At 36.4% G+C, this 21,916-nt stretch overlaps 2 protein-coding genes across 3 annotated transcripts; both read left to right on the top strand.

The window, feature by feature from the left end:
• The first annotated feature begins 225 nt into the window (after positions 1-225).
• LOC137944986 (tobamovirus multiplication protein 3-like) lies at positions 226-5,886 on the top strand. Its single transcript, XM_068790824.1, has 11 exons — positions 226-627; positions 1,882-1,972; positions 2,073-2,125; positions 2,226-2,318; positions 2,399-2,470; positions 3,580-3,652; positions 3,744-3,789; positions 4,862-4,925; positions 5,005-5,058; positions 5,182-5,259; positions 5,546-5,886. Exons 1-11 carry the CDS (start codon positions 475-477, stop codon positions 5,636-5,638), a joined length of 870 nt encoding a protein of 289 aa, XP_068646925.1. The 5' UTR covers positions 226-474; the 3' UTR covers positions 5,639-5,886.
• A 5,117-nt stretch (positions 5,887-11,003) lies between these two features.
• LOC137944317 (uncharacterized) lies at positions 11,004-15,890 on the top strand. Of its 2 annotated transcripts, none has more exons than XM_068789966.1 (6): positions 11,004-11,082; positions 11,408-11,534; positions 11,714-12,280; positions 12,772-13,273; positions 14,044-14,125; positions 15,556-15,890. In XM_068789966.1, exons 1-6 carry the CDS (start codon positions 11,053-11,055, stop codon positions 15,757-15,759), a joined length of 1,512 nt encoding a protein of 503 aa, XP_068646067.1. In that variant the 5' UTR covers positions 11,004-11,052; the 3' UTR covers positions 15,760-15,890. The 2 variants fall into 2 exon arrangements, with proteins under 2 accessions (XP_068646067.1, XP_068646068.1); XM_068789967.1 differs by lacking the exon at positions 11,004-11,082 and adding an exon at positions 11,297-11,328.
• Positions 15,891-21,916: the final 6,026 nt, after the last annotated feature.

The raw sequence follows: 21,916 nt of genomic DNA, 5'->3' as shown, positions 1-21,916 counted from the left end.
ATTGATCAAATCATTTTAGTGGTGGCCGGCTATTGTCTTTCGGCGTATAAAGACCATCTTGATCTGTGAAAGAATCAAATGTGGACTCCACCTTGGGACGATCTAATCATTTTCTCACGCGGCAGCAGCGTTGGAGTCTTGGAGATATCAAATACTCATCTGGCAAAGCACACCGAATGAGCTGGCTTGTCGCGGGCGTCAGAACCCGCTACGGTTCGTGCCACGGCGGTCACTACATAATCCGTTCTCTAATTCACTCTCTCTCTTTCGCTCTCATCTATCTGTGTCCGTTTTTTAGGGCTCTCACGAGTAAAACCTCTCCCCGCAAAATCTACTCCCTTTTTTTTTTCTCGAGATTCTCTGCTTTCTTTTTTTCCGTGGCCCCGGTCTTTTACCGTCTCTCTCTCTCTCTCGGCAGCTCGGGAATTTCCAGCCGGTTTCTCTCACGAATCCGAGCGATCCTTGGGAGGGTCGATGTGGTGGGGAGGGATTCCGACGGTGGTGATGGCTGAGAGCTTGAGAAGTGCCTCCGGTTGGTGGGATGATGTTGATAATTCGAAGGTGTGGCAGGACCGGATCTTCCATACGCTCGCTGGACTCTTTGGCTTTGTCGCTGCCGTTGCGCTGGTATTTCCGGAGCGATTCTTATGAGGAACCGGCTTTCGAGTCTTCTTCTTTAATTTTCTTTTTAATTTCTGTATGATTATGTTTTTGTCATATTGCTTTGCGGTTTGAATTGGTACCGATGAATCTGGTGGGGTTTGGGATAAAATCAGGTGCAGAGTTGCTTTATTTCTTTTCCCCGTTATATTATTGTTTTGGCTGGGAGTTGTCTAATTCAAAAATCAATACGAGGTTGTAGAGACTTGAGCATTTCTTAGATAACATAAAAAGCGAGAAATTGAGATAATAATCTCTACACGGGAAGGTCAAATTCATCTCGAGATTTGGATGCCATGAAACTAGGTGGCATCGCTGTTTGCTTCTTTCTCCGACGAATCAAATATCTTGAACAGTAGTATTAGTTTAAATTAACTTATTCGTTGTGGTTTCAGAAGTTCTCTCTTAAAAATAAAAATAAAAGAACTTTTCCAAAGTTTGGAGCCAAAGCTTAGGCATAACTTTCTATGAAAGGGATCGGTACGTAGCATTACTTGAGTTGACGTCAGAACACGACCTTGTTGGATATCTGGGAAACTGTTTCAGCTGATTGAAAAGATATAACACAAGGAGTAATGGCTTTGTTGAAATTCTGATTGCTTAGTGTTGTCTATGGATTGTATTATCCCGTCATTAAAACTGAGGATTTACAGGCCCACTTTTGAAAGCAACCTAGAAAATAAGTATGCAAAAAGGTGAATTTAGAATGATAATGTGACATGAGATAATGGCAGTTTAATGGCTTGCACTTGTTAGAGAGGTGAATTGAATCTGGAAATTGTTGATTGACTCAATGGGCACTTGGGGGAAATCTTCACTGACCTATCTGTCAACAGCTACCAAATTGTTTTCTTGCATGCTTACTAATCCTTCTAGGAAGCATCTCACAACAAAGAGAGATTCACAAATTGGATTCTTCAACCTTTAGAGAATTTCTCAGACCAGAGCCTTTCTTGGCTTTCCTTTTTTTCCTACAGGGTGCTCTTTTGATTAGTGTTCGATTTTGGTAAATGTTGTATAGGATAGCTTCAATTTTTCTTCAATCAAATGCGTGGGGAGTGACAGAAAATCATATTTTTAATGCTGACATGATTTTCACTAGATCAAATTTCTTTGAGTTTGCCTTTCAATTTCATTCGGGTTTCCCTTTCAATTGCATTTTACTTTCAATCCTTCATACATCTAATTTTATTTTAATTGATAATTTATTTGTTGTTTTAGATCCAACTTGTGCGAATCGAACTGAGAGTTCCTGAGTATGGTTGGACCACTCAAAAGGTCTTCCACCTTCTGAATTTTGTTGTGAATGGAGGTTCGTGTTATTTAGCTCATGTTTTGCTATGTATTTTATATGACTATTATGGCTTTGTTGCACTTTCATATTCTAATAAGTTTATTGTGCTTTTTTCCAGTGCGATCAATAGTGTTTGTCTTTCGCCGTTCTGTCCAACAGATAAAACCTGAGGTTTGCTTTGATACTTCTAAACTTCTAAACTTCTAAAATTTTGTAACTTTTCAGAGTTTTCAAAAATTCTGAATCATTGTGTATATGCTTATACTGGTAGATTCTTCAACATGTCCTGCTTGATATGCCTGGTTTAGCATTCTTCACAACATACGCACTATTGGTTCTTTTCTGGGCAGAAATCTATTACCAGGTTGGTGTCAGATGTTGGGATTTTATTCAGCTTGATGGAGGCAATTTTTTTAATTTTTGTCTGACATGGGCTCTTTGCAGGCTCGTGCTGTATCTACTGATGGGCTGAGGCCAAGTTTCTTAATGATTAATTTGGTGATCTATGCCATACAGGTACATTCGCTATGAGTTTGTTAGCCAGTCTCAAGAAGGAACCATTCCTTCATTTGACTTATATTTTGGGATTGTAACTGGACTATTGCTTATTATCATAATAAATGTTGATGAATTTTTTAATTTTTCTTTTCATATTATCCTTTTGCTTTCTGCTTCCTGTTTTTTTCACTTGGAGAGCTGTTGAAGAAAATGTAGGAAATTTTAAAATCAGTTTGGCAAATTATATAATGATGGTTCCTTGTTCATGTGGCCCCATTACTCGTCATGTGCTTATTTTCTTTCTGCACGCTGGTATGCATCACTTAACCTGAGAGGTACGTGCATAAGGTATTACTGTTAGTAATAAAAGAGGGTTCAGACTGGTTAGTCAGCCTCATATTAGATCCTCTCCAATATTTTTACTTCTTCATTAAGAAATCCAGAAGTTTAAGGGTTAAATAAATTTTGTGTGGTCTGTACAAATTTATTCAGAGATGGATTTATCACTAAATGTCAATGGTTTTTGTGTTTGTGACTATAATTCATGCGAAGTGTTTGCATTTGATCTCTATTTGACAGTAGACCTTTCCTCTTGACTATTCAGGGTCTTCAACACTATCCTATGTTAATCATTTATTTCACCTTTTATGCTTCTAAAATAAGGAGTTATATGAAAGTGTGCATCCCCACTACTAGCTCATCAGATTGTAAACTCGTATTATTCAGAGAATATGCATATTCTACTATAGTTTTTATCATTTACACTCAAACATACTTTTGAATATAGCCATTTGCTGGCAAGCCATCTTCACTGGCTCTTCTAGATGCCTTTTTTAAAGGATAAGAATGTTTTATTAAATGGCAAAAGAAGCAAGTATATACAAGGCTTGTAGATTATGCTGCCTTAGAGTTATATGGGTTTCCTTTGCCAAAATCAGTAATGATAGCTGGCTGCAATGATTGTTAGTTTTCCAGCCTTTTGTCATGTCATCTATAAAAGAATCCCCAATTACAGGGGTGGGTTGAGAGACCCCAGATTTCTCCATATAGTTTAATCTGTAGTTTTATTATTCTTTTTTGGGTTGGCTCTCACTGTGACTTCATTTTTGTCTTTTAACTCCATACAGCTGCTCATGTGGGTGCTCCTGTGGTGGAAGCCTGTAAAAATAATGCTCATCTTATCCAAGGTGTTCTTTGCTGGTGAGGTTTCTTTTTATTTGACTACAGTGTTTTAGTTAATCATGAGAACCAAAAACTATTACACTCTTACTCTGGGTTATTTACATGGCAGGCGTGTCATTGTTTGCAGCTCTTGGGTTTCTTCTCTATGGAGGAAGGTCTGAATCTTATTGGTCGTTTCAATTGTCTTTCTTACTGAATAATTGCAGAAACTTAAAGAGTGTATGGAGTGACAACTGCTAGGGAAAATATTCACCCCACAAGTGCATTTACTGCCTGTCCATAATCATCATATTTCTTCACCTTAGTATGTACAGCTGATCCATGGTTCTTATCCCACTGAGTGATTGAATGAAAAAAAATGTGAATTATTCTTCAAGTAAAACAAAATTATGACCTTAGTATATAAAGATATTGGACTGACATCTGAACAATCATATCTTTTTTGTTAGCTTTGGGTTTGGCATATGTTAGCATTGAAAATATCATGTCCACTCCTTGGTTCTTTTTATGAAAGGTCCTCAACAGCTTAGAAGAAATTATAATATACCCTTCTGTAAGGTTTGGATGTATATGTCAATACAAAGGCCTGTAACTGGCTGATAGCTATGCCCTCCGAACATTTTTTATGATTTCCCTCTCAAAATTTCTTAGTTGGTCTGCAAGTGCTGCCATAGTTAGCTGAAATTTGTTGAACTTGATGCAAGGGCAGTAAAAGAAAACTGATAAATATTAGGATGTTTTGGGACAGCAGTCTGTAAGTAACTCTTGTCCAAATGTGGTAGATTTCAGGTCAAATATCTCTCCACTAGCTTGCAGGGTTTCTAAACATCTTATGTTGAAATGACTTCTCATTCTTAGAAGTCTTTGGCAAGAATTTTGTTCCCCTGGAATGTAAAAAGAAAAGAGAATGCTTCCAGTAGCTTTAAACAATTGTGATGTTGCTCTTTTTTATTTCAAAGAAATCAATATAATTGTTTTCAAAGAATTATAGAAGGCTCTTGTTTAAGCTATTAAGCTGGAATTTTAAAAGTCACTTACGAGTTAAAGATATGTTATAATGTGTTGTGATTTGGTAGTGGCAAGGGCTTTTATTTAGTGGAAAAAGGATTTCTATTTGGTTTAAAGTTTTCAAAATAATAATTGCAAAATCGTCAGTTCAGTTGGAGAAAGTCACACTATTTAATTCTGATTTTGTTTTTACTTTGTTTATCTTCCACCTTTTGATAGGCTATTCCTAATGCTGCAACGCTTTCCTGTTGAATCAAAGGGACGGCGAAAAAAGTTACAGGAGGTTACTAACATATTTTTTTATCCTGGATGTGGTATTATTGTTAGACTTTCACCATGCTTGCTAACTGTACCTCTGACAGGTTGGATATGTGACCACAATATGCTTCACATGCTTCTTGGTCAGGTGCATCATGGTAAGTATCTATTTATTGAATTGCTAGCTACATTCCATGATCTTAACTCGGCTATTTGCCATTTTACATTCAAAATGCAGATTTTTTGTCATATTTACTTGCAATAATTCTTAACTTCTACAGATGTGTTTCAATGCATTTGACAAAGCTGCAGACCTCTATGTGTTAAATCATCCAATTCTTAACTTTCTGTACTATCTGGTAAGCTTTTGATTTTGGTTGGATTAGGACATAGTTGAGAAGTAAAATACATACGTTTCACTTGATTGAGAAGAATGCGTTTTATTTTTCAATATGTTGACATAATTAAAGCTCAGTTAGAGGCTTTATGGCCTACTAATTTTTCTGATATCTAATTACCTGGCCTGTTACTGATTGCCAGAGTTAGCAAAAGTTGAGGGGCATTCTACCTGATATTACCTCTGTTTCCTACCAATTGTAGGATTGAGTTGGCTTTTTTTTCTCACATCTCGTTTTCAATATGCAGCTGGTAGAAATCATACCTTCTGCTCTCGTTCTGTTCGTACTGAGGAAGTTGCCTCCCAAGCGTGGGATCACTCAATATCACCCAATTCACTGAAACAAGTGCATAAAGCAGATGCCCCAAAACACTATCAAGTGATGGAGTTTCCCCTTGTGAAACCTCCAGCAAGAGAGAAAGTAACACGGGATGATCTCAATCAGGCTGTTGCTAAGCTGGGTCCGATGGTGTATGTTTTACGTTTATTCTCATCAGAGGCTGTGGATTTGTGAAAATGTTTGGGTTAGGTTTTGTGACTTAAAAGAATACCTATGTCATACTCAACAGTTTGTTAAATCTTTTATGTATTCACCTGTTGTTCTGGGCATATGTTTTCAAACACCATATCCCATTTGTTTGTTCATATTTTGCTTCAGTTTTCAGTTAAGTTATCAATTTCAGCCTGAGATCCCAAATATCGCGTCACTTAGGCTGAAAATGAACGATTTTTGTCATTTGTTATTTTCCCAAAACTAAACCAGAAAGCCTAATGGTCTGTCACCATTCTTTCAAGTACAGTTTGCTGGGGACAGACCTGTATCTTTCTCACTGTTCTCACTTCTCGGTTTATGCTTAATCTCTTTGCAATGAAAGTAAATGTCTTCTGCTCATTGTTCATGTTTTAAATTTCTCTTTTTAGTCAAATATTGGAGGTAGAAATTCATCCTTTGAAATTCATGTAGCTTCAAAAAATAAGCATTTATGAATCATGAGATGAATATAAAGACTAAACTACAGGCAGTGCAAACTCAAACAGAACTCAAAAAGGAGAGAGAAGTCCACACCTTTGGAAGATCAAATAGCCTCCTACTACCATAAGAACATCTTAAAACTTTGTAGGAGAGTGTAGTCCATACTTCGGAAGATCAAAATAGCAGCTTACCACCACAAGAGCAGAAGCATTCTCACGAACGTGATTCCGAAACATATCCAGACAAGAGTTTTGTGTGGAAGCTCTTGGAAATCAAGAATGTAGCTGTCTTCAATTTTGTACTGGTAGGTGCTGAAAGGAGTAATCTCGTCCACTGATCATATCTACCAGTCTTACCTTGCAAGCAGAACGTTAGGTTTCTGGTACTGTTCAAGCAACAAGTCTTCACTTCAGGGGCTCGGGTTATTTCTGTAATTGCTCCATGGAACCTTACTTAAATGTCTAGTGGTAGTTTGACAAAGAATGTTCTTGCCTCACCTAAACTGTAAATCCTTTCGAACATTTATGTTCACCCACACTAAGACCTGAAACATCTTCATCTGTAAGACCATTTCTGAAGGAAGATAGTTCTTACAAATCAATGTGAACCTATCCTTCTTCTGGGCATTTTTCCTTTTAGAGTAAAACCCCACAGATTAAAAAAAAAAAACTGTAACAGCGAGAACAAACACCACTGTAGCGTCAAGTCCAAATGGTAGTCCCAAATCCATTATCAGTCTCTCAAACCTCATTACCGGGTGTGGGACTAGCAGGTGCTCGGGATAATCCCACAAAGACCCAAGTTGCCTTCAAAATGTGTTTTATCATCTGTAGAGAACTGTCCAGTAGTAGGGATAGGACCCTCCAAGTGATTGTTGGCAACATTGAACCATGACATGAAGGTGAGTGATGTAAGAGAAACTGGTATTCTTCCTGTTATTGTTCGACAAATCCAAGATTTCCAAACTTATGCTGGAGAGATTCTGAGGTATGGCATGTGATAGGCCATTGGAGCTGAGATCTAACGTATGGAGTAGATGCAATCATTCAAATTCTGGCAAGATGCTTCCGACAAGTCTGTTGTTGCTGAATTTATTAGAAGGTGGCAGCAACAAGAACTCGTTAAAAAACAACTCTTCAGTCTGCTGGAATCGAAGCTGACAACTTTTATTATTCATCTGTGAGACTACTTAATTGCACCAAATTCACTGCGATGTTGCTTGCAAGAGAATTATCAGAGAGACCCAAGTAAGTGAGAGCCTGGAGATTTCTCAGTCAAGCAGACAACTTTTATTATTCATCTGTGAGACTACTTAATTGCACCAAATTGACTGCGATGTTGCTTGCAAGAGAATTATCAGAGAGACCCAAGTAAGTGAGAGCCTGGAGATTTCTCAGTCAAGGAGGGACCGCACAACTCACATGATTTCTCGACAAATCTAATACTTTTAACACAAAAGCATTGCTCAGCCATGATGGAATCTTCATGAAACATTGCAGTTTCTTGTGGATTGGTAAATCCTTCAATTTGATCAATTGGCTTTTCTTCTTCAACAAAAATTCAAGCTAGTGCTAGACTGCTCAGGTCGCTGCAATATGTAGAATTCCTCAACTTTAAGATTGTTCCTGCCAAGGTTTAGGAATTTAAAGTTTGAAGACAAGGAGAGGTTTTCTAGAATAGCGCTAATAGATTAATTTGAAGCAAGATGAAGGTATCTGAGATTCATTTGAGGTTGATACTTCCATTTAACAAACTGCTTCTTAGATCAAGATGGTGAAGCATGTGGCAGAGGACACTGAAGCTGGTGAGGGACCTATGAAGTAGTTAGAGCCAGAAGAAAAGTACTCCAGTTTCGTGAGTTCTGCAAAGATTCTAGGAATAGCTCCAAAAAAGGCATTATTATAGATATCCATGTGAACTAAATTTGAAAGATTTTGGCTCTTTCATTAAAGCTTCCCAACAACTGATTTTCATGAAGTTGTAATCTTGTCAGTGATGATAGCTAATATAAATCCTCTGGAAGATCACCCATGAAATTGTTTGAATTGAGTAATAGATCAGTTAAAGACTTGCATGTTCTGAATTCTGTAGGTATTTTTTCGGTGAAGCTATTTGATGAGAGATCAAGAATTTGAAGCAAGGGAGATGAGTGGCAGAGGACTCAAGTTGATGGTGCCAAAAAAAAAAAAAAAAAAAGGTTATCATGGATAACAAATGATGTCAACTCCCTGTGAAGGAATTACCTGAAATGTGAAATACATGAATCCAGGCCTTCAAGAGGATTCTTTAGTGCAAGCAAATCTTTTAAACTGCAGGTCAAGTTTGGGACTTCAACAAAAGAGCTTAGATGCAAAACAGCAGAACTATGAAATGAGGTATTATCTTTAAAAACCATCAAACCAGGCTACAGCATCCCTTTGAAACCATCCAAGCATGCAGAGATAAATGAGAGTGCTTCTTTCTGTAACAAACTTGATCAAGGAATTTCTCCAGCAATCTCGTAAGCATCAAACACCGAAACAAAAAGATGGAAGGTTGCCACAATAATTTAACATCCGATCACTAAGGAGTGTGATTCTGTTTAATAGTATCGAAGCATTTCGTGGAAGAAGCCAAGCAACCCTATGTATTGGTTGATAGATGGTCAAATGCGTTTATGAAATGGGTACAGAGGAAGCCATAGAAATCCTTCTTCATTGGCAGCTCCTCGTAATTGGGTGTCATTGTCATGGTGCTGTCTGATTTCTTGGTAAAGAAGAGGTTTGCCAGTATAATAATGGATATAAAACAGTGCAACGATAAAGAAAGATTTACTTCTTCTGTACTAGCTGAGGTTGGATTCGCAGCTGAAGCTTCACCTTCCTCTGATCTTCGACATCTTCTATTCCTCGAAGCTGATCCAAACCAGCATTTGATCATAAACATCTATGGGCCCCAAATCCCATGATAATTGAAATCCCAAAGGCCCACTTAAGCTTCTCTAAAAGCCAGTGAAATAACGACACGTGGTTACCCCAAGACCCCCCTCCGTTTGACCAGCCACGTCAGCACGTCAACTCTTCTCCTTTGAAGGTCTGAAAGTCGTCTCCTATTTGGTCTCCAAGGTTCCAAAAATAACAAAAGCACCCCTCTTTATGTAATCTGTCTCACTCATATGATAAATACAAACCTTAGATTAAATCTTGTAAGGTTGCAACACAAACTTTATAACTCAAATTAATAATGACACATATGAAATTATCTCATTGGGTGACATGTCAATGATTAATCCTCTATTAAAATTTTTATTCTCCCTCAAAATTCAAGTTCATATTAGATACATCGTAAAATCTGATACGCCCACCCCCTGGGATATATTTTCAATGAGACAATATGTAACATATATTTGTGGGTGCATATTCAATTTTAATAGTCCCAATATGATGCATGGTACCAAGACATCGACCGTTACTTTTATTTGACGCAAGTATATCTACGAGACAGTGTTTGTTACGTCATTTATAAAGATGACACCAAAATTCCTACCGACAAAACTTCCCTAAGATACCATGTCTCTTATCTGTTTTTTTTATACATGGAAGTATGTTACGGTTTTCAAACTAGGGTTTACTTAAATCTTATTTTTCCTATAACCAATAATGACCACCTTAACAACATTTGTGACTCTTTAAAGTAATATTTGAACAATATTAGGTGTATAGTCCCATCATTTTACAAAACTTAGGAAAAAAATAGTGCTAAAAAACAAGAGAGGGGACCCTAGAAAGTTTGAAATGGGATCCATATGTGGCCAAAGTAAATTATGAAATTGCTACAAAACAAAGTAGTAGGGGATGAAATGTCTTTCATTGCCAATGTTGAAGAAGACAAGAAGCGGACCATTGAGAGTTGACATATTGTAGCATTCCTCTAAGATGAATTTCACGAGGATATTGTAGCATTTTAACTTGAAAATGGGTCAAGAGTCTAAGAATTAATGTTTAATATTAATCGATATTAATTATTTAATTTTTTTTTTTAAAATCAAAGTTGATTTTATATCCATTGAAACCTTTCATATGTGGTTGTTGAAGTTCTTATCTGGGTATTTGATACCCATTATCCATCACCCTGTTTATAAACAAAATAAATACGGATAATCAAATTTTCGCACACGATTACCCTTTTACTCGGGTTCTATATAATACATATCCAACATAAAAGAAGAGAGAGTAAAAGACAATAAACTATTTTTTATATTATAAATATTTTTATTATTTTTATTTCTTCTATAATATTTTGTAATTTTTGTATAAATCTTAGTAGTTTTTTTTTTAATTTTAATTATTTTTAGTTATTAATTATCATATTAATGTAATTTTAAAATATTTTTTAAAATTATTTGTTTACTTATTTATTTATCTATTTATCCACAAACGAATAACAAAATATCCATTACCCATTCTGCCTTTACCGGCCTAAAAATATGCCATCATCGTAATTTTATTGGGATTTTTGTCCTATATGTCCATTGTTGCAATTTACCACAATGCCCTCGCTTTTAGGTTCTGACCGTTAGGCCTCGTGTTGGAAAAAAAACTGACGCGAGTCGCTCTTTAACTACCAACAGACAGTGGTATGTGTCGTAAATATAAAAATTTTGAAGCCCAAACGTGAAGAAAGGCTTCGAAGGCGCAGGCAAGTGTTATAATTATACTAGAAGCAACGGCGGAGACGAAGCGCAGACGACCGGCGCGCGACCGGAGAAGACGGCTGCGGCGTATCTTCTTCTCTCCTCCGGCGATGGAGTACGAAAGAATCGAAAAGCCTCTGGTTCGCAATCTATTCTCCTCTTTGCACGTTTCCGATGCTTCACGAATCTCCACTGTTAGTTTTCTGCTCCTAACTGGCCGCTACGCAACCTCTGATCCGTCAAATCAGTGGCCATTGGCGTTGTTTTATCTTAGAATGGAAGAATACCGCGTTCTTGAGGTTTTTTTTTGTTCGTTTTTGGATTTGAGCTTGACAGACAGTGGTGAGGGGAAATTTGGTGATTGTGAGTGGGATCTGATGAGATTGGTGGGGGAGGATTTTCTGATGTGAAATTTAGATGTTTTTCAGTGACCGGTAGTGATTTCTCTCTGGTTTTTGGTTTCAGGGAGGTGGGTTCTCGCCGAGTAAGCTGCGGAGTATGCTGTTGAGAGTGGAGAAGAAGAGAAAGGAAGAGGAAGAGCTCGAATCTGTTTTCTCGTTGAGATCCGAGCAACTTGACGCCGATGAGAGCGGTAAATTCTCTTTTTTGTTTTGCTTTTGTTGTCAATGCAGTGTTTTGTTTTTTTTTTTTTTTTAGTTGGGAATTACGTGGCGTTGTGTTGTTTTAGTTTGGGAATTGTGGATGGAAACTAGGGCTGGATGTTCCTCCTGTGATTTTTTTTTTCTGATACGTTGGATCAATATTTTGTAGGTGGTACTACTTCTGAGAATTGCAAGGATGTGATCGAGTGCTCTATTTCAACTACGACAGAAACAACCAGCTTAGAGATGGCAAACGATTATAGATTGAAAGATCTTACTGTTACAAACTACAGAATTCGTTCTCATGAAGATACTTCAGTTGTAGATTACGATTGTGGCCATGAAAGTGCAAGTGTATCATCGGCTTTTGAATTTCAAAAGGCAGAACGTGCCCCACATAGGGTACCTTTCGTACCTTTCTCTAAGCCAGCACCTTCAAAGTGGGACGACGCACAGAAGTGGATAGCTAGTCCAACATCGAACAGGCCAAAGAGCGGACAATCCCAGTCACAGAATGCGCAAGCGGTCCCTCGGAAGACTGGTTTGCTTGGCTACGGAAATCAACAAGCTGCTACCAAGGTTGTTGTAGAAGTTCCAGACCAGAAGATGGAAGAAGCAGATACTAAAAGAATTGATCCGAGACAAGCAAAGAAAGACACCGGTGGCCGAAAATGTATTAGTTGGGCACCTGACCCTAATCATATGGCAGACTCATGTGCCCCGGCAGATTCAGAAAGTAAGTGTTTGTATTACTCATGTTGCCGCATATGATATCACGTACATCATTTATGATAGTGTATCTAAATTTAAGTTGACATGATAAGCTCTCACCATTCTTTTCACAGCTGAAATCTATGCGTGGTGAGTGAAAAAACCATAGAATAAATTGGAAACATTTTATTGCGTACCTCCACTGATGTACTCGTTACTCTCATCCCTGTTTCATGCGCTAATTGCATTATTTAAGCTAAGTTCGAGACATTGCAATTTATCAATAGCCAATGTTGACAGTTGGTTTGCAAATTTTGGTTATTTATTTCAATATATTCTTCAAAAAGTAAACAAAACATTTTGAAGGGTTGAAGTTATGTTGATGGAAATAGTTAGCTTTCTGGATTAAGATTGTCTGTATTTGTTCTAGGATATTGAAGATGCTAATCTGGTATAGAAATTTCATGAGACTGTGAATTGAAATTTGAACTTTCTTTTGTGTTGTCCAATGTCTAGTTAGTCTCAATTGGCACGATTCTTCTGTATCTATCCATAGTGCTACAACATTTATTCCACCTCCATCAGCTGTTGGATCAGTGTCCATGAGGGACATGGGTACAGAAATGACTCCAATTGCAAGCCAAGAACCTTCTAGGAATGGTACTCCAGTGGGAGCAACAACACCAATTCGCAGTCCAAATTCTTCCAGACCATCAACTCCCGGAAGACCTGTACTGGCTCCATCTGCTGTTGAGACCATGAATCAGCTAATAGACCCAGACAAGAAAGAGTTGTCTGAAAAAGAACTTCAAAAGAAGACCAGGATGGAAATAATGGCGCTGGGTAATCAGCTTGGTAAAATGAATGTTGCAGCCTGGGCAAGCAAAGAAGAGGCAGATGAGGATGCCTCAACTTCACTTAAGACACTTGCTAAGGAGCATCCACAGCCAGCTAAATGTATGCTTGAGGCCCGTGCGGCTGCTTGGAAAGAGGCCGAGAAAGCAAAATACAAGGCCAGGTAATTTTCTCTTCAGGATTATATTTAAGTTTTTGGACCTCTATTTGCAGAGGCTGTGATCTTATACTCTAGCGTGTGAGACCTCATTACTGATGGGCACTAGGTGGCCCCCCACTACTGAATTCAAGTGATTATTTGATAATAACAAGCTATCGGTTTTCCTCTCTCAATTGAATCTACTACTTTGTATCAAATATTAACCCAACTTTCCAATAGTAAATTCAAGTTACTGTTTTTTTTTTTTAAAGAAATGAGCTTTATTAAGCAAGGGAACAAGCTACAAGCAATCAAGGATGGGATCCCAAAACGATAAGAGTGTCTGCAATGAATTGGCCGAATGCTGTACATGAGTACATACACAAGAAATAAAAGAGAAGATCTCCTTAATATCATGGAAAGCATTCTAGTGGCGGCAAGGTGGCTCCGAAAAGGAGGATAAGCACCAGGAGATCACCACCTTGGAGTCACTTTCAGTGATGAGGGTTGCCAACAGATGATCACGAAAGAGAATGAGGCTCTCGCAGAGGGCCAGTCATCATATGGTCCCACATTGTAACATGTGAAGCTGCAGTCTAATTTAATATGCCTTTTTCTTTTTTTATTAGTGGTATTTCTTTTATTTTTTTAATATTACTTGATTTTTACTTGTTCTAACAAATGATTTCATCATCACTTGCATTTCATAATTATTTGGTTAGAATCACATGTTTGAATTTCTGGTTGACTGATTTTGTAATGTGGAGGGGACTGAATAGTTACTGATTGTTCAGGTATAAACGTGAGGAGCTCAAAATACAAGCATGGGAAAATCACCAAAAAGCAAAGACTGAAGCTGAGATGCGGAGAATTGAGGTACCAGTCATGGACTTCTGCCAGATACTGGATTCCTTTATGATGTTTACCACTAAGTAATTTGTATGTTAAGCCTATTCAAATAATATCACATGATCGAATGGCACATAATTTTCTAATATACAACTTTTAATCCTTGTATTGATGTTTCAATTGGTGACCAGCATCGTATGACTCTGCGATCAAAACCTTGAAACCTTTCCTTTCATTTTTTACAAGACATGACCTGCTTATTATGTTTTTGCTTGTTGACCTAGAGTAGCTCCCACAACATGATTGATTCCTGAGACTTACTGGTAGAACTATCATGTGTAACGTGTCCATCTCGTGACAATGGAGAGAAATTTTCTAGGAAGAACTGTTTAATTGTTTTCTGCTCAAAAAACAATTTGACCCTCTGTTAACGTTCCATCTATAATTGAAAACAGTTTTGGCCTAGTCATATGAGCAGGCCTTAGTCTCATAATTTATAACTAATTCATTTATTTTCAAGATTTATTGGCACTGTCATTTTTCAGTCCATTCATGTCATAAGTCACACTGGTCATAGAACGAGCCCCGTGTTCCTCATATTTAAACTTTAACGCAATGAAGCCCATTTTTCTCGTATGTTAAGCATTCCAAATCTTAACTGGTTTGTTTTCCAACAACCTTGACAGTCCCTCGCAATCCCTCTCGGCAGCATTTACAGATGTAAAATCCCCTCTACCTGATGAAGTTCAAACTTCTTACATGAACTCATCATCAACTTTTAAACTTCAAGAGCTAATACTTTCCTTTGTTTACCCTTCTAGCTCCACCCAAACATCTCTTGGTTTCAGCCCTGTGTCCAGATCTCACTCTTCGTTCTCCTAATTTTACATCCAGCAAGAGTGTTATTGCAATGAGAAACTATAAGGCTTCATGGGGAGCAGTGACATTTACTTGTGGATGGTAGGAGTACATGTCAAACGCTAGGTGATGTTAAATACAAATATGTCAAACCATCGCACAAGTTTGATCGTGGATGGCAACTTAACCACTGTCCGAAGTTAAGTGCAAATGGAAGCATTTGTATGTTGTCCACATCACACCAAGTCCTCAATGATGAGGCCTAATAAACAACTGGAGCCTGGACAGTGAAGTGACTCAAAAACCATGTTAATTGCTGATAAGTGCAAATTTGCCTTTTAATATGGCAAAAAGTTGTTATGACCTATGTTCAAACTGTCCAGTTGAGGAATGGTATTGGTTGCCAAAATAAAGTATTAGTGTAACGCATCTGTTACCTCTACAGTTCGTCTTATTAACTTGCAAGGCCTTATGGCATTTATGTGGTCGGGATGTTGCTACAAATGTACCATTTCTCTAAGCAGTTCCCTCATGTTGTTGTTTCTTCATCAAACCGATTGCCTTTGTTCATTGCCTTTACATTTGTACTTATCTTTCAGGTTGAGGTTGAGAGGATGAGAGCCCGGGCCCATGATAAGCTGATGAATAAGCTAGCAGCAGCAAGACATAAAGCTGAAGAAAACCGGGCAGCAGCAGAAGCCAAAAGAAACCGCCAAGCTGCAAAAACCGAGCAGCAAGCAGAGTACATCAGAAGGACTGGACAGATCCCGTCGTCATTTTCCTTATGTACCTGGTGCTTTTGAGAAACAATCTGGTCTTTTTGAATCGATCATATCCACAGTATGTGCTAACATGGCAGCTAAATTTTGTATTAAGTTTATATAATGTAAACAAGAATGCAATATCTCAATACAAGCCCTTTGCTTAAAGCCCCCATTGCTGTTCTGGGGAACTTAACCACCTCTGCTGTGCTCTCTCTCTCTCTCTCTCTCTCTCTCTCTTTTCTTTCAAACTCTTGCTCCATTCAGGTTGATTCACCTTCCAGATACAACAAGGAGTTCATGAAGTGAGCCTCTTTAATCTTCCTTTTTGAATTTTTCTTAAGTCATGGTTCTATCACTGTTGCTCAATAGCCGAAATTTAGACTTGGGTAACTAGTGATTCAAGATCTTCCCATAAATGAAAAACTTTAAATCTCTTTCCCTAGTGAACAAGTTTCAGCTCTACTATTATGGCTTTTCATCAATATACCAACATAATATGTGAAGGGCATGAATGAATCTATGCACTTATAGACAAGACCTGATCTCAAATGAACACAACTAAGGTGAGTAGTACACTAAGATTTAGTAATTTGACTCTCAATCATTAGAACTAGTTTTCATGTATTGACTGCAACTTATTGTGGAATTCTTTTACAAATGAGCTTTTCATTTGTTCACAATTGCTTGGAATGTTGGATATCACACGAAAAGAGTAGAAGTGGCTGTAAAAGATGATCATAAAAGAGATGAAACAACATCCAAGCAAAAGTTGATAATTTATCCAAATAGAAGATTTTTTATCTGCCATATGTAGTGTTTGCAAAATTCTCTTCAAATACATACTTATATTATAGATTTCTACTTTTCTTCTTCTTGTCTTTATATAATTATAGTTTTTTGATCTGGTAAGTCAACCCGTGGCTCCTTCGAGACAACCCGGATTTTAAAGGGGGCAGGAAAGGTCTTGGGAGTTAGACTCGCCCCTTTTCTTTTTATCGGTCACGAGCTACTGTAACAAAGAACAAATATTATTATTTTTAAATTTTTTTTTTTACAATGCTCAATTATTCTCATTTATTCTTAATTTGGTAAGAAGGGAAAAATAAGGTATTTTCTTACATCCTGAGGAAGTGGTATTTAATATTCTACTATCAAATAGTCAATTGAATATAGTGCTTTTTCTTACTTATCTTCAATTGAAAGAAAGTGATAGAGAGGCACTTATCTTGAAAGAGAGTTGAATACAACATTTTCTTATTTCATATCCAAGTGTGTGTATGAAAGAGAGAGAAGTTGAATATAATATTTCCTTACTTTATCTTCAAATGAGAGATAGGGAGAAAAATTTGTACTATCAACTAGGCAATTGAATATAATAAATACTCTAAGGCCCTGTTAGTGCTTTTGGTTAGAAATTTATATTCTAGGAAAAACTAGAAATGTTTTTACTAAGATACATATTTCCAAGAAATCTTCAGATAAAATCTTAATAATACTTTACTAGGAAATTACATAAAAAAATTAGAAATTTGCAAGGAAAATTAAATGAAGTTGTTAGTACATTTTCCAAGGAAATGAATGGAAATTAATAGTCGATCTTATATATTACCATACTTATCTGATTAATTTTCAGTAAAATAAAATGTCAAATACAAAAATTCCATAAAAAAATTGACTCGTGTTCAAAGTATTACAATATTAATTGTCAACTACTTATTCAAAAATTTTCCTAACAGTTTTTTGACCCATCTTCGCTGGAAAATCTTATCTAGAAAATTATATGATTTTCATGGTAAAAATTTCCAATAAACATGAGACACTTATGGTCCCTGAAAACACATTTCAATTAGAAATGCATTTCCAGCGTTTTTTGGGCTCTAAAGAGAGGAGGAAAAAGATAAATGAAAGGAGAGAGCATATGCAACATAGCACTATACCCTTATCCTAAGTATAAAAACAAGTAAAATCTGCATTTCTAGTGAAATAATTTTGTGATATCCCATTGCAAAAGATAAACCATTTTACCCCAACAAGAGTGTAACCCATTGGCACGGTCCTCTTCCCTTAAATGTACACAACCCTAATTTCCAAAGAATTGAAATAAGTGAGTTTTCCCCACACACAAACACACAAAAGCTGTAAGGAGACTTCCAATCTCAAACATAATATTGTGTATTTTGGGTCTGGTTTGGTAAAGTTTGGGCCTACCCTAAGGACAGAGAAAAACTCTGCCTTGCTTCATTTCTTCCAACCTTAATTGAAGGGAAAAAGAAAAAAAAATTATATCATAATTGAGTGGATATTTAAAAAATGATTTTCTATTTTTTTTTCTCGAAAATAACTAATCTTTACTAACTAATAACCATAGGATTTTTTTTTATTTTAATCAGCAAAACTCCAAAGATCGGTTATTTCTCTCCAAAATGACTAGCTAAAATTAGAAGATTCTTTTACTAACTAATAACTGAGAGAATTTTTCAAACTTTAACTTATCTACATATATCTATGGCATGCATCCAAAGGTTAACAAAGTTTGATTCTTTCTTCACAGGTTACATGCACATTAAAACAAGTCACTCACAACTCTTGTCATTTGTTTTTTTTCCATTTATTAGTTTCTAGACAATATCTACAGAGATTTGTACCCTTTTGGTTCAACGATCACATCCAGTTTCTTTGTTCATATGAATTTTCGAATTCAAGCTACTAGGGGTGGCATCGAGTCGAGCCGAGCCCGAACCTGTTTATGTTCGAGTCGAGCTTGATTTAAATAATTCGAACCGAACCTCATCTCGAGCCTAAAATTGTTATCGAGCTCGAGCCCAACGAGTTCGAGCCGAGCTTTGAGCCTCAACATACATTTAAAACTTTTCAAAAAATATATATCGAATAAAATGTATATAAAATTATGCATACATTTTACATAAAATTGGGCATGACCTCTACATAAAATTGGACATAACTTATATATATATAATATGTGTATAAGATTGGGCATAACCTCTACTTAAAATTGAGCATAATCTATATATATAATACTTGTATAAAATTCAGCATGACCTTTACTTAAAATTGGGCATAATCAATATATATAATATCAGCATAAACACTCCATAAACACTCCATAAAATTGTCTATACATTCCATAAACACTTCATGAAATTGTTTATACATTCCATAAAATAATCTAAACACTCCATACACTGCATAAACATTATAAATAAACTTCATACAATAATCAAACACAACAAAATTAAATAAAATATCACTATCAATTTACAATCACCCAAATAAAAACTATAAATCCTTTAAATAAAATCATATTACTATTACAGACTTACTAGAAATTTAAAAGAAATATTTTAAATTTTTCTTAGGAAAGTTAAATGGACCTCTTATTGCCTTTTCTAAGGAAATAAATAAAAAATAATAATTAATCTAATATATTATTATACTTATCGAAAAAATTTTAATCACATAAAATGTCAAACACAAAATTGCTATGAAAATTGCCTCATGCTCAAAGTATTATATCATCAACTGTCAAATACTTATTGCCCCTAGATAAAAATTTATATTCTAGGAAAAACTAAAAATATTTTTCCTATGATATATATTCCCAAAAAAACCTTTAAATAAAATCTTATTACTATTAGTGACTTATTAGAAAATTACAGGAAATATTTTAAAATTTTCTTAGGAAAGTTAAATGGACCTTTTATTGTCTCTTCTAGGGAAATAAATAAAAATTAATAATCAATCTAATATATTATTGTACTTATCGATAAATTTTTAATTAAATAAAATATCAAACACAAAATTGCAATAAAAATTGCTTCATGCTAAAAGTATTACAACATCAACTGTGAAATACTTATTCAAAAAAATTCTATACAATTTTCTATCCCATCTTGGTACGAAAAATCTAACTTAGAAAATTATATGATTTTTAATAAAAAATTTCAATTAGAAAAATATTTAAAAAAACATGAGACACTAATAGTTTATAGAAAATTATTTCTATAAAATTTATTTTTAATTTTTTCCAGAGGAATTTTTTTTTATTTTATGATCTCGCACGTGCGAAAGATCATCTTCTCGCGAGGGAGGGGGGAGATTATTTCTCCCCTATTCTAGTTTTTCGTCGAGACGACGCAGAGGGAAGGGGGTTACGACACCGGGAAGGACCTTTCGTCGGGGATGACAGCCATGATGGAGTCGGCGGTGACGGAAGGGGCGGCGATTGAAACATAGGCGACGGCGAGGAGAGGAATAAATTGAACGGATGGCCACAGAGGTGGTTGGGGAGCAGCTGCAACGGCGGTATAGACGCCGGCGAACAGCTACGACGACGGTAGAAGCGGCGACAACAACCGATGGGAGGGGTCGGCGGTGACGAGGGGGGAGGAAAAAAATTTCCCCCCTTCGCTCTCACTCCCGCTCCCACTCTCCCGCTCGCTCGCGATCCCGTTACTGATTCATACCGATCCGACTCACTTCGAGCCGGTTCGCGAGCCGACGAGCTGAACCTAGCTTCGGTCGAGCTCGGCTCATTAAGGTAAACGAGCCAATTTCGGTGCTCGAGCTCGATAAATGATGAATCGAACCGAGCCGGCTCGCGAACCGGCTCGATTCGAAACCACCCCTACAAGCCACATTGAATCTTTTTTATCCAAATCCATCAAAAAAATTCTCCCCAAAATTGTTACACTAAGTAATAAAAAAATGGTAAAAAAGGAGGAAGGATTCTTTAAACATCTCCCTAAAATTCAAGTATTGTCACATTCAATTAACATCTAGGGAGCAAGTTGTTAAATTGTCTTCATTCTGCAAAACATTAGGGCAAGGACCCCCAAAGTGTGAAATTTTTGGGAAGCTTCATCTCTATTGACCACCACTAGATTCCAAAGTTTGGGGGAGGGGTCCCATATAGTTCATCCTATGTGACTGATGTGGATGCCTCTAGTCTCCATTCACAAAGTCTTTATAAAGCCAAAAGAAGACACGTATGGGCTCCACAAGCATGGTACTCTGTGCATTGTCCCATCTCTCTTTTGACCCATTTGACCTACCCATCCCTTTTACCTACAACTCCACCAAACACTTCCCTCTCCCCTTCCCTTCATTTTGGGATTTTTGTTTTTAGGTAATAAATATCATTTTAATGTTTGATATTTTATTGGTACCATGTATAGAGAGGGGTCATATAGATGCCAAGGTGTATGTAAAAGATAGTATAAAGAGAGGATCATTTGTATTTTTACCATAGATGTGACGTATCTCGAAAAAAAAACCCTTATGGGGGTGTGACAAAAACCCTTATCAGGGTGATACAAGACAAGTAACTGATTGATCGAAAGAAATAACAAAAAAAAGACTTGTCACATGGCTTGATGTTGCATACTCTTTTATTAATGGGTTGTAACATGAAAATTTATGTAACAACCCCTATTACAAGATTTTTGCATATATTGAGCTAGAAGAGAAAAAAATTGTGTTAGCATGGTTTAAGTAATTCATTGTCAAAATGCATATTAATTTATAAAGATAATAAATTAATTAATTGTAAAAATATTTGGGTTAACCTAATTATACCTGTTGCTCCATTATTTGTTGGTCGATCATAATTATACTAACTTGTATTTAATGCCAATTGAAAGTTTATTGCATTTATTATCACACGATTAGTTTAATTAGTCGTTGTCGATCTTCTTTCATTCTGAAACGATCTAAATTACGGGCAATTTATGAGAAAAAGATCAAGTTTGTCCAGCTCAAATTAGTAAAACAAACAAACTTAACTCTTTAAGTTGCACTTTTTGGATTTTTGTTTAAAGAAAAGCCTTGATTTGATTATATTAACAATAGAGATAATGCAATTTATGTGTAAAAAGCAAGGAGAAACTGAAGAAAAAAAATCTAATAATTGGGAAAGGAAGGTGATGGCCATTTTGGTATTTGAAAAATGAAATTTGATTCAAAGATGGGTGTCAACACTTTGGTCTTCCAGTTATAATTTGTAGACAAGAAGATCATCATCATGCAAAGAAAATTTCTAAAACCATGCTTTGACCCTTCTAATTGACATTTGCAGGATCCCCACACACATTATCCATCAAGAACTCCACATCATGATTATGATTCCCTAGTGGCATCCAATGTATATCCCCTCCTTTTCCCTTCCATTATGGTTCAA

The sequence above is a fragment of the Aristolochia californica genome, unplaced genomic scaffold (genome assembly GCF_029961685.1).
Source record: "Aristolochia californica isolate CCGP_79_NKW_82.1479 unplaced genomic scaffold, dmAriCali1.0.hap1 SCAF_11, whole genome shotgun sequence".
NCBI classification, from domain to species: domain Eukaryota; kingdom Viridiplantae; phylum Streptophyta; class Magnoliopsida; order Piperales; family Aristolochiaceae; genus Aristolochia; species Aristolochia californica.
Note: the sequence above shows the minus strand (reverse complement) of the source record. Positions and strands in the feature narration are given on the sequence as shown.

Bases quoted from the DNA above. Each gene is read 5' to 3' on its own strand.
- LOC137944986 (XM_068790824.1), top strand. From the start codon at position 475: ATGTGGTGGGGAGGGATTCCGACGGTGGTGATGGCTGAGAGCTTGAGA. The intron at 3,653-3,743 runs GTGAGGTTTCTT...TTTACATGGCAG, and splicing joins ATCCAAGGTGTTCTTTGCTG to GCGTGTCATTGTTTGCAGCT. The intron at 5,260-5,545 runs GTAAGCTTTTGA...TTCAATATGCAG, and splicing joins TTAACTTTCTGTACTATCTG to CTGGTAGAAATCATACCTTC.
- LOC137944317 (XM_068789966.1), top strand. From the start codon at position 11,053: ATGGAGTACGAAAGAATCGAAAAGCCTCTG. The intron at 11,083-11,407 runs GTTCGCAATCTA...TTTTGGTTTCAG, and splicing joins AAAGAATCGAAAAGCCTCTG to GGAGGTGGGTTCTCGCCGAG. The intron at 14,126-15,555 runs GTACCAGTCATG...CTTATCTTTCAG, and splicing joins CTGAGATGCGGAGAATTGAG to GTTGAGGTTGAGAGGATGAG.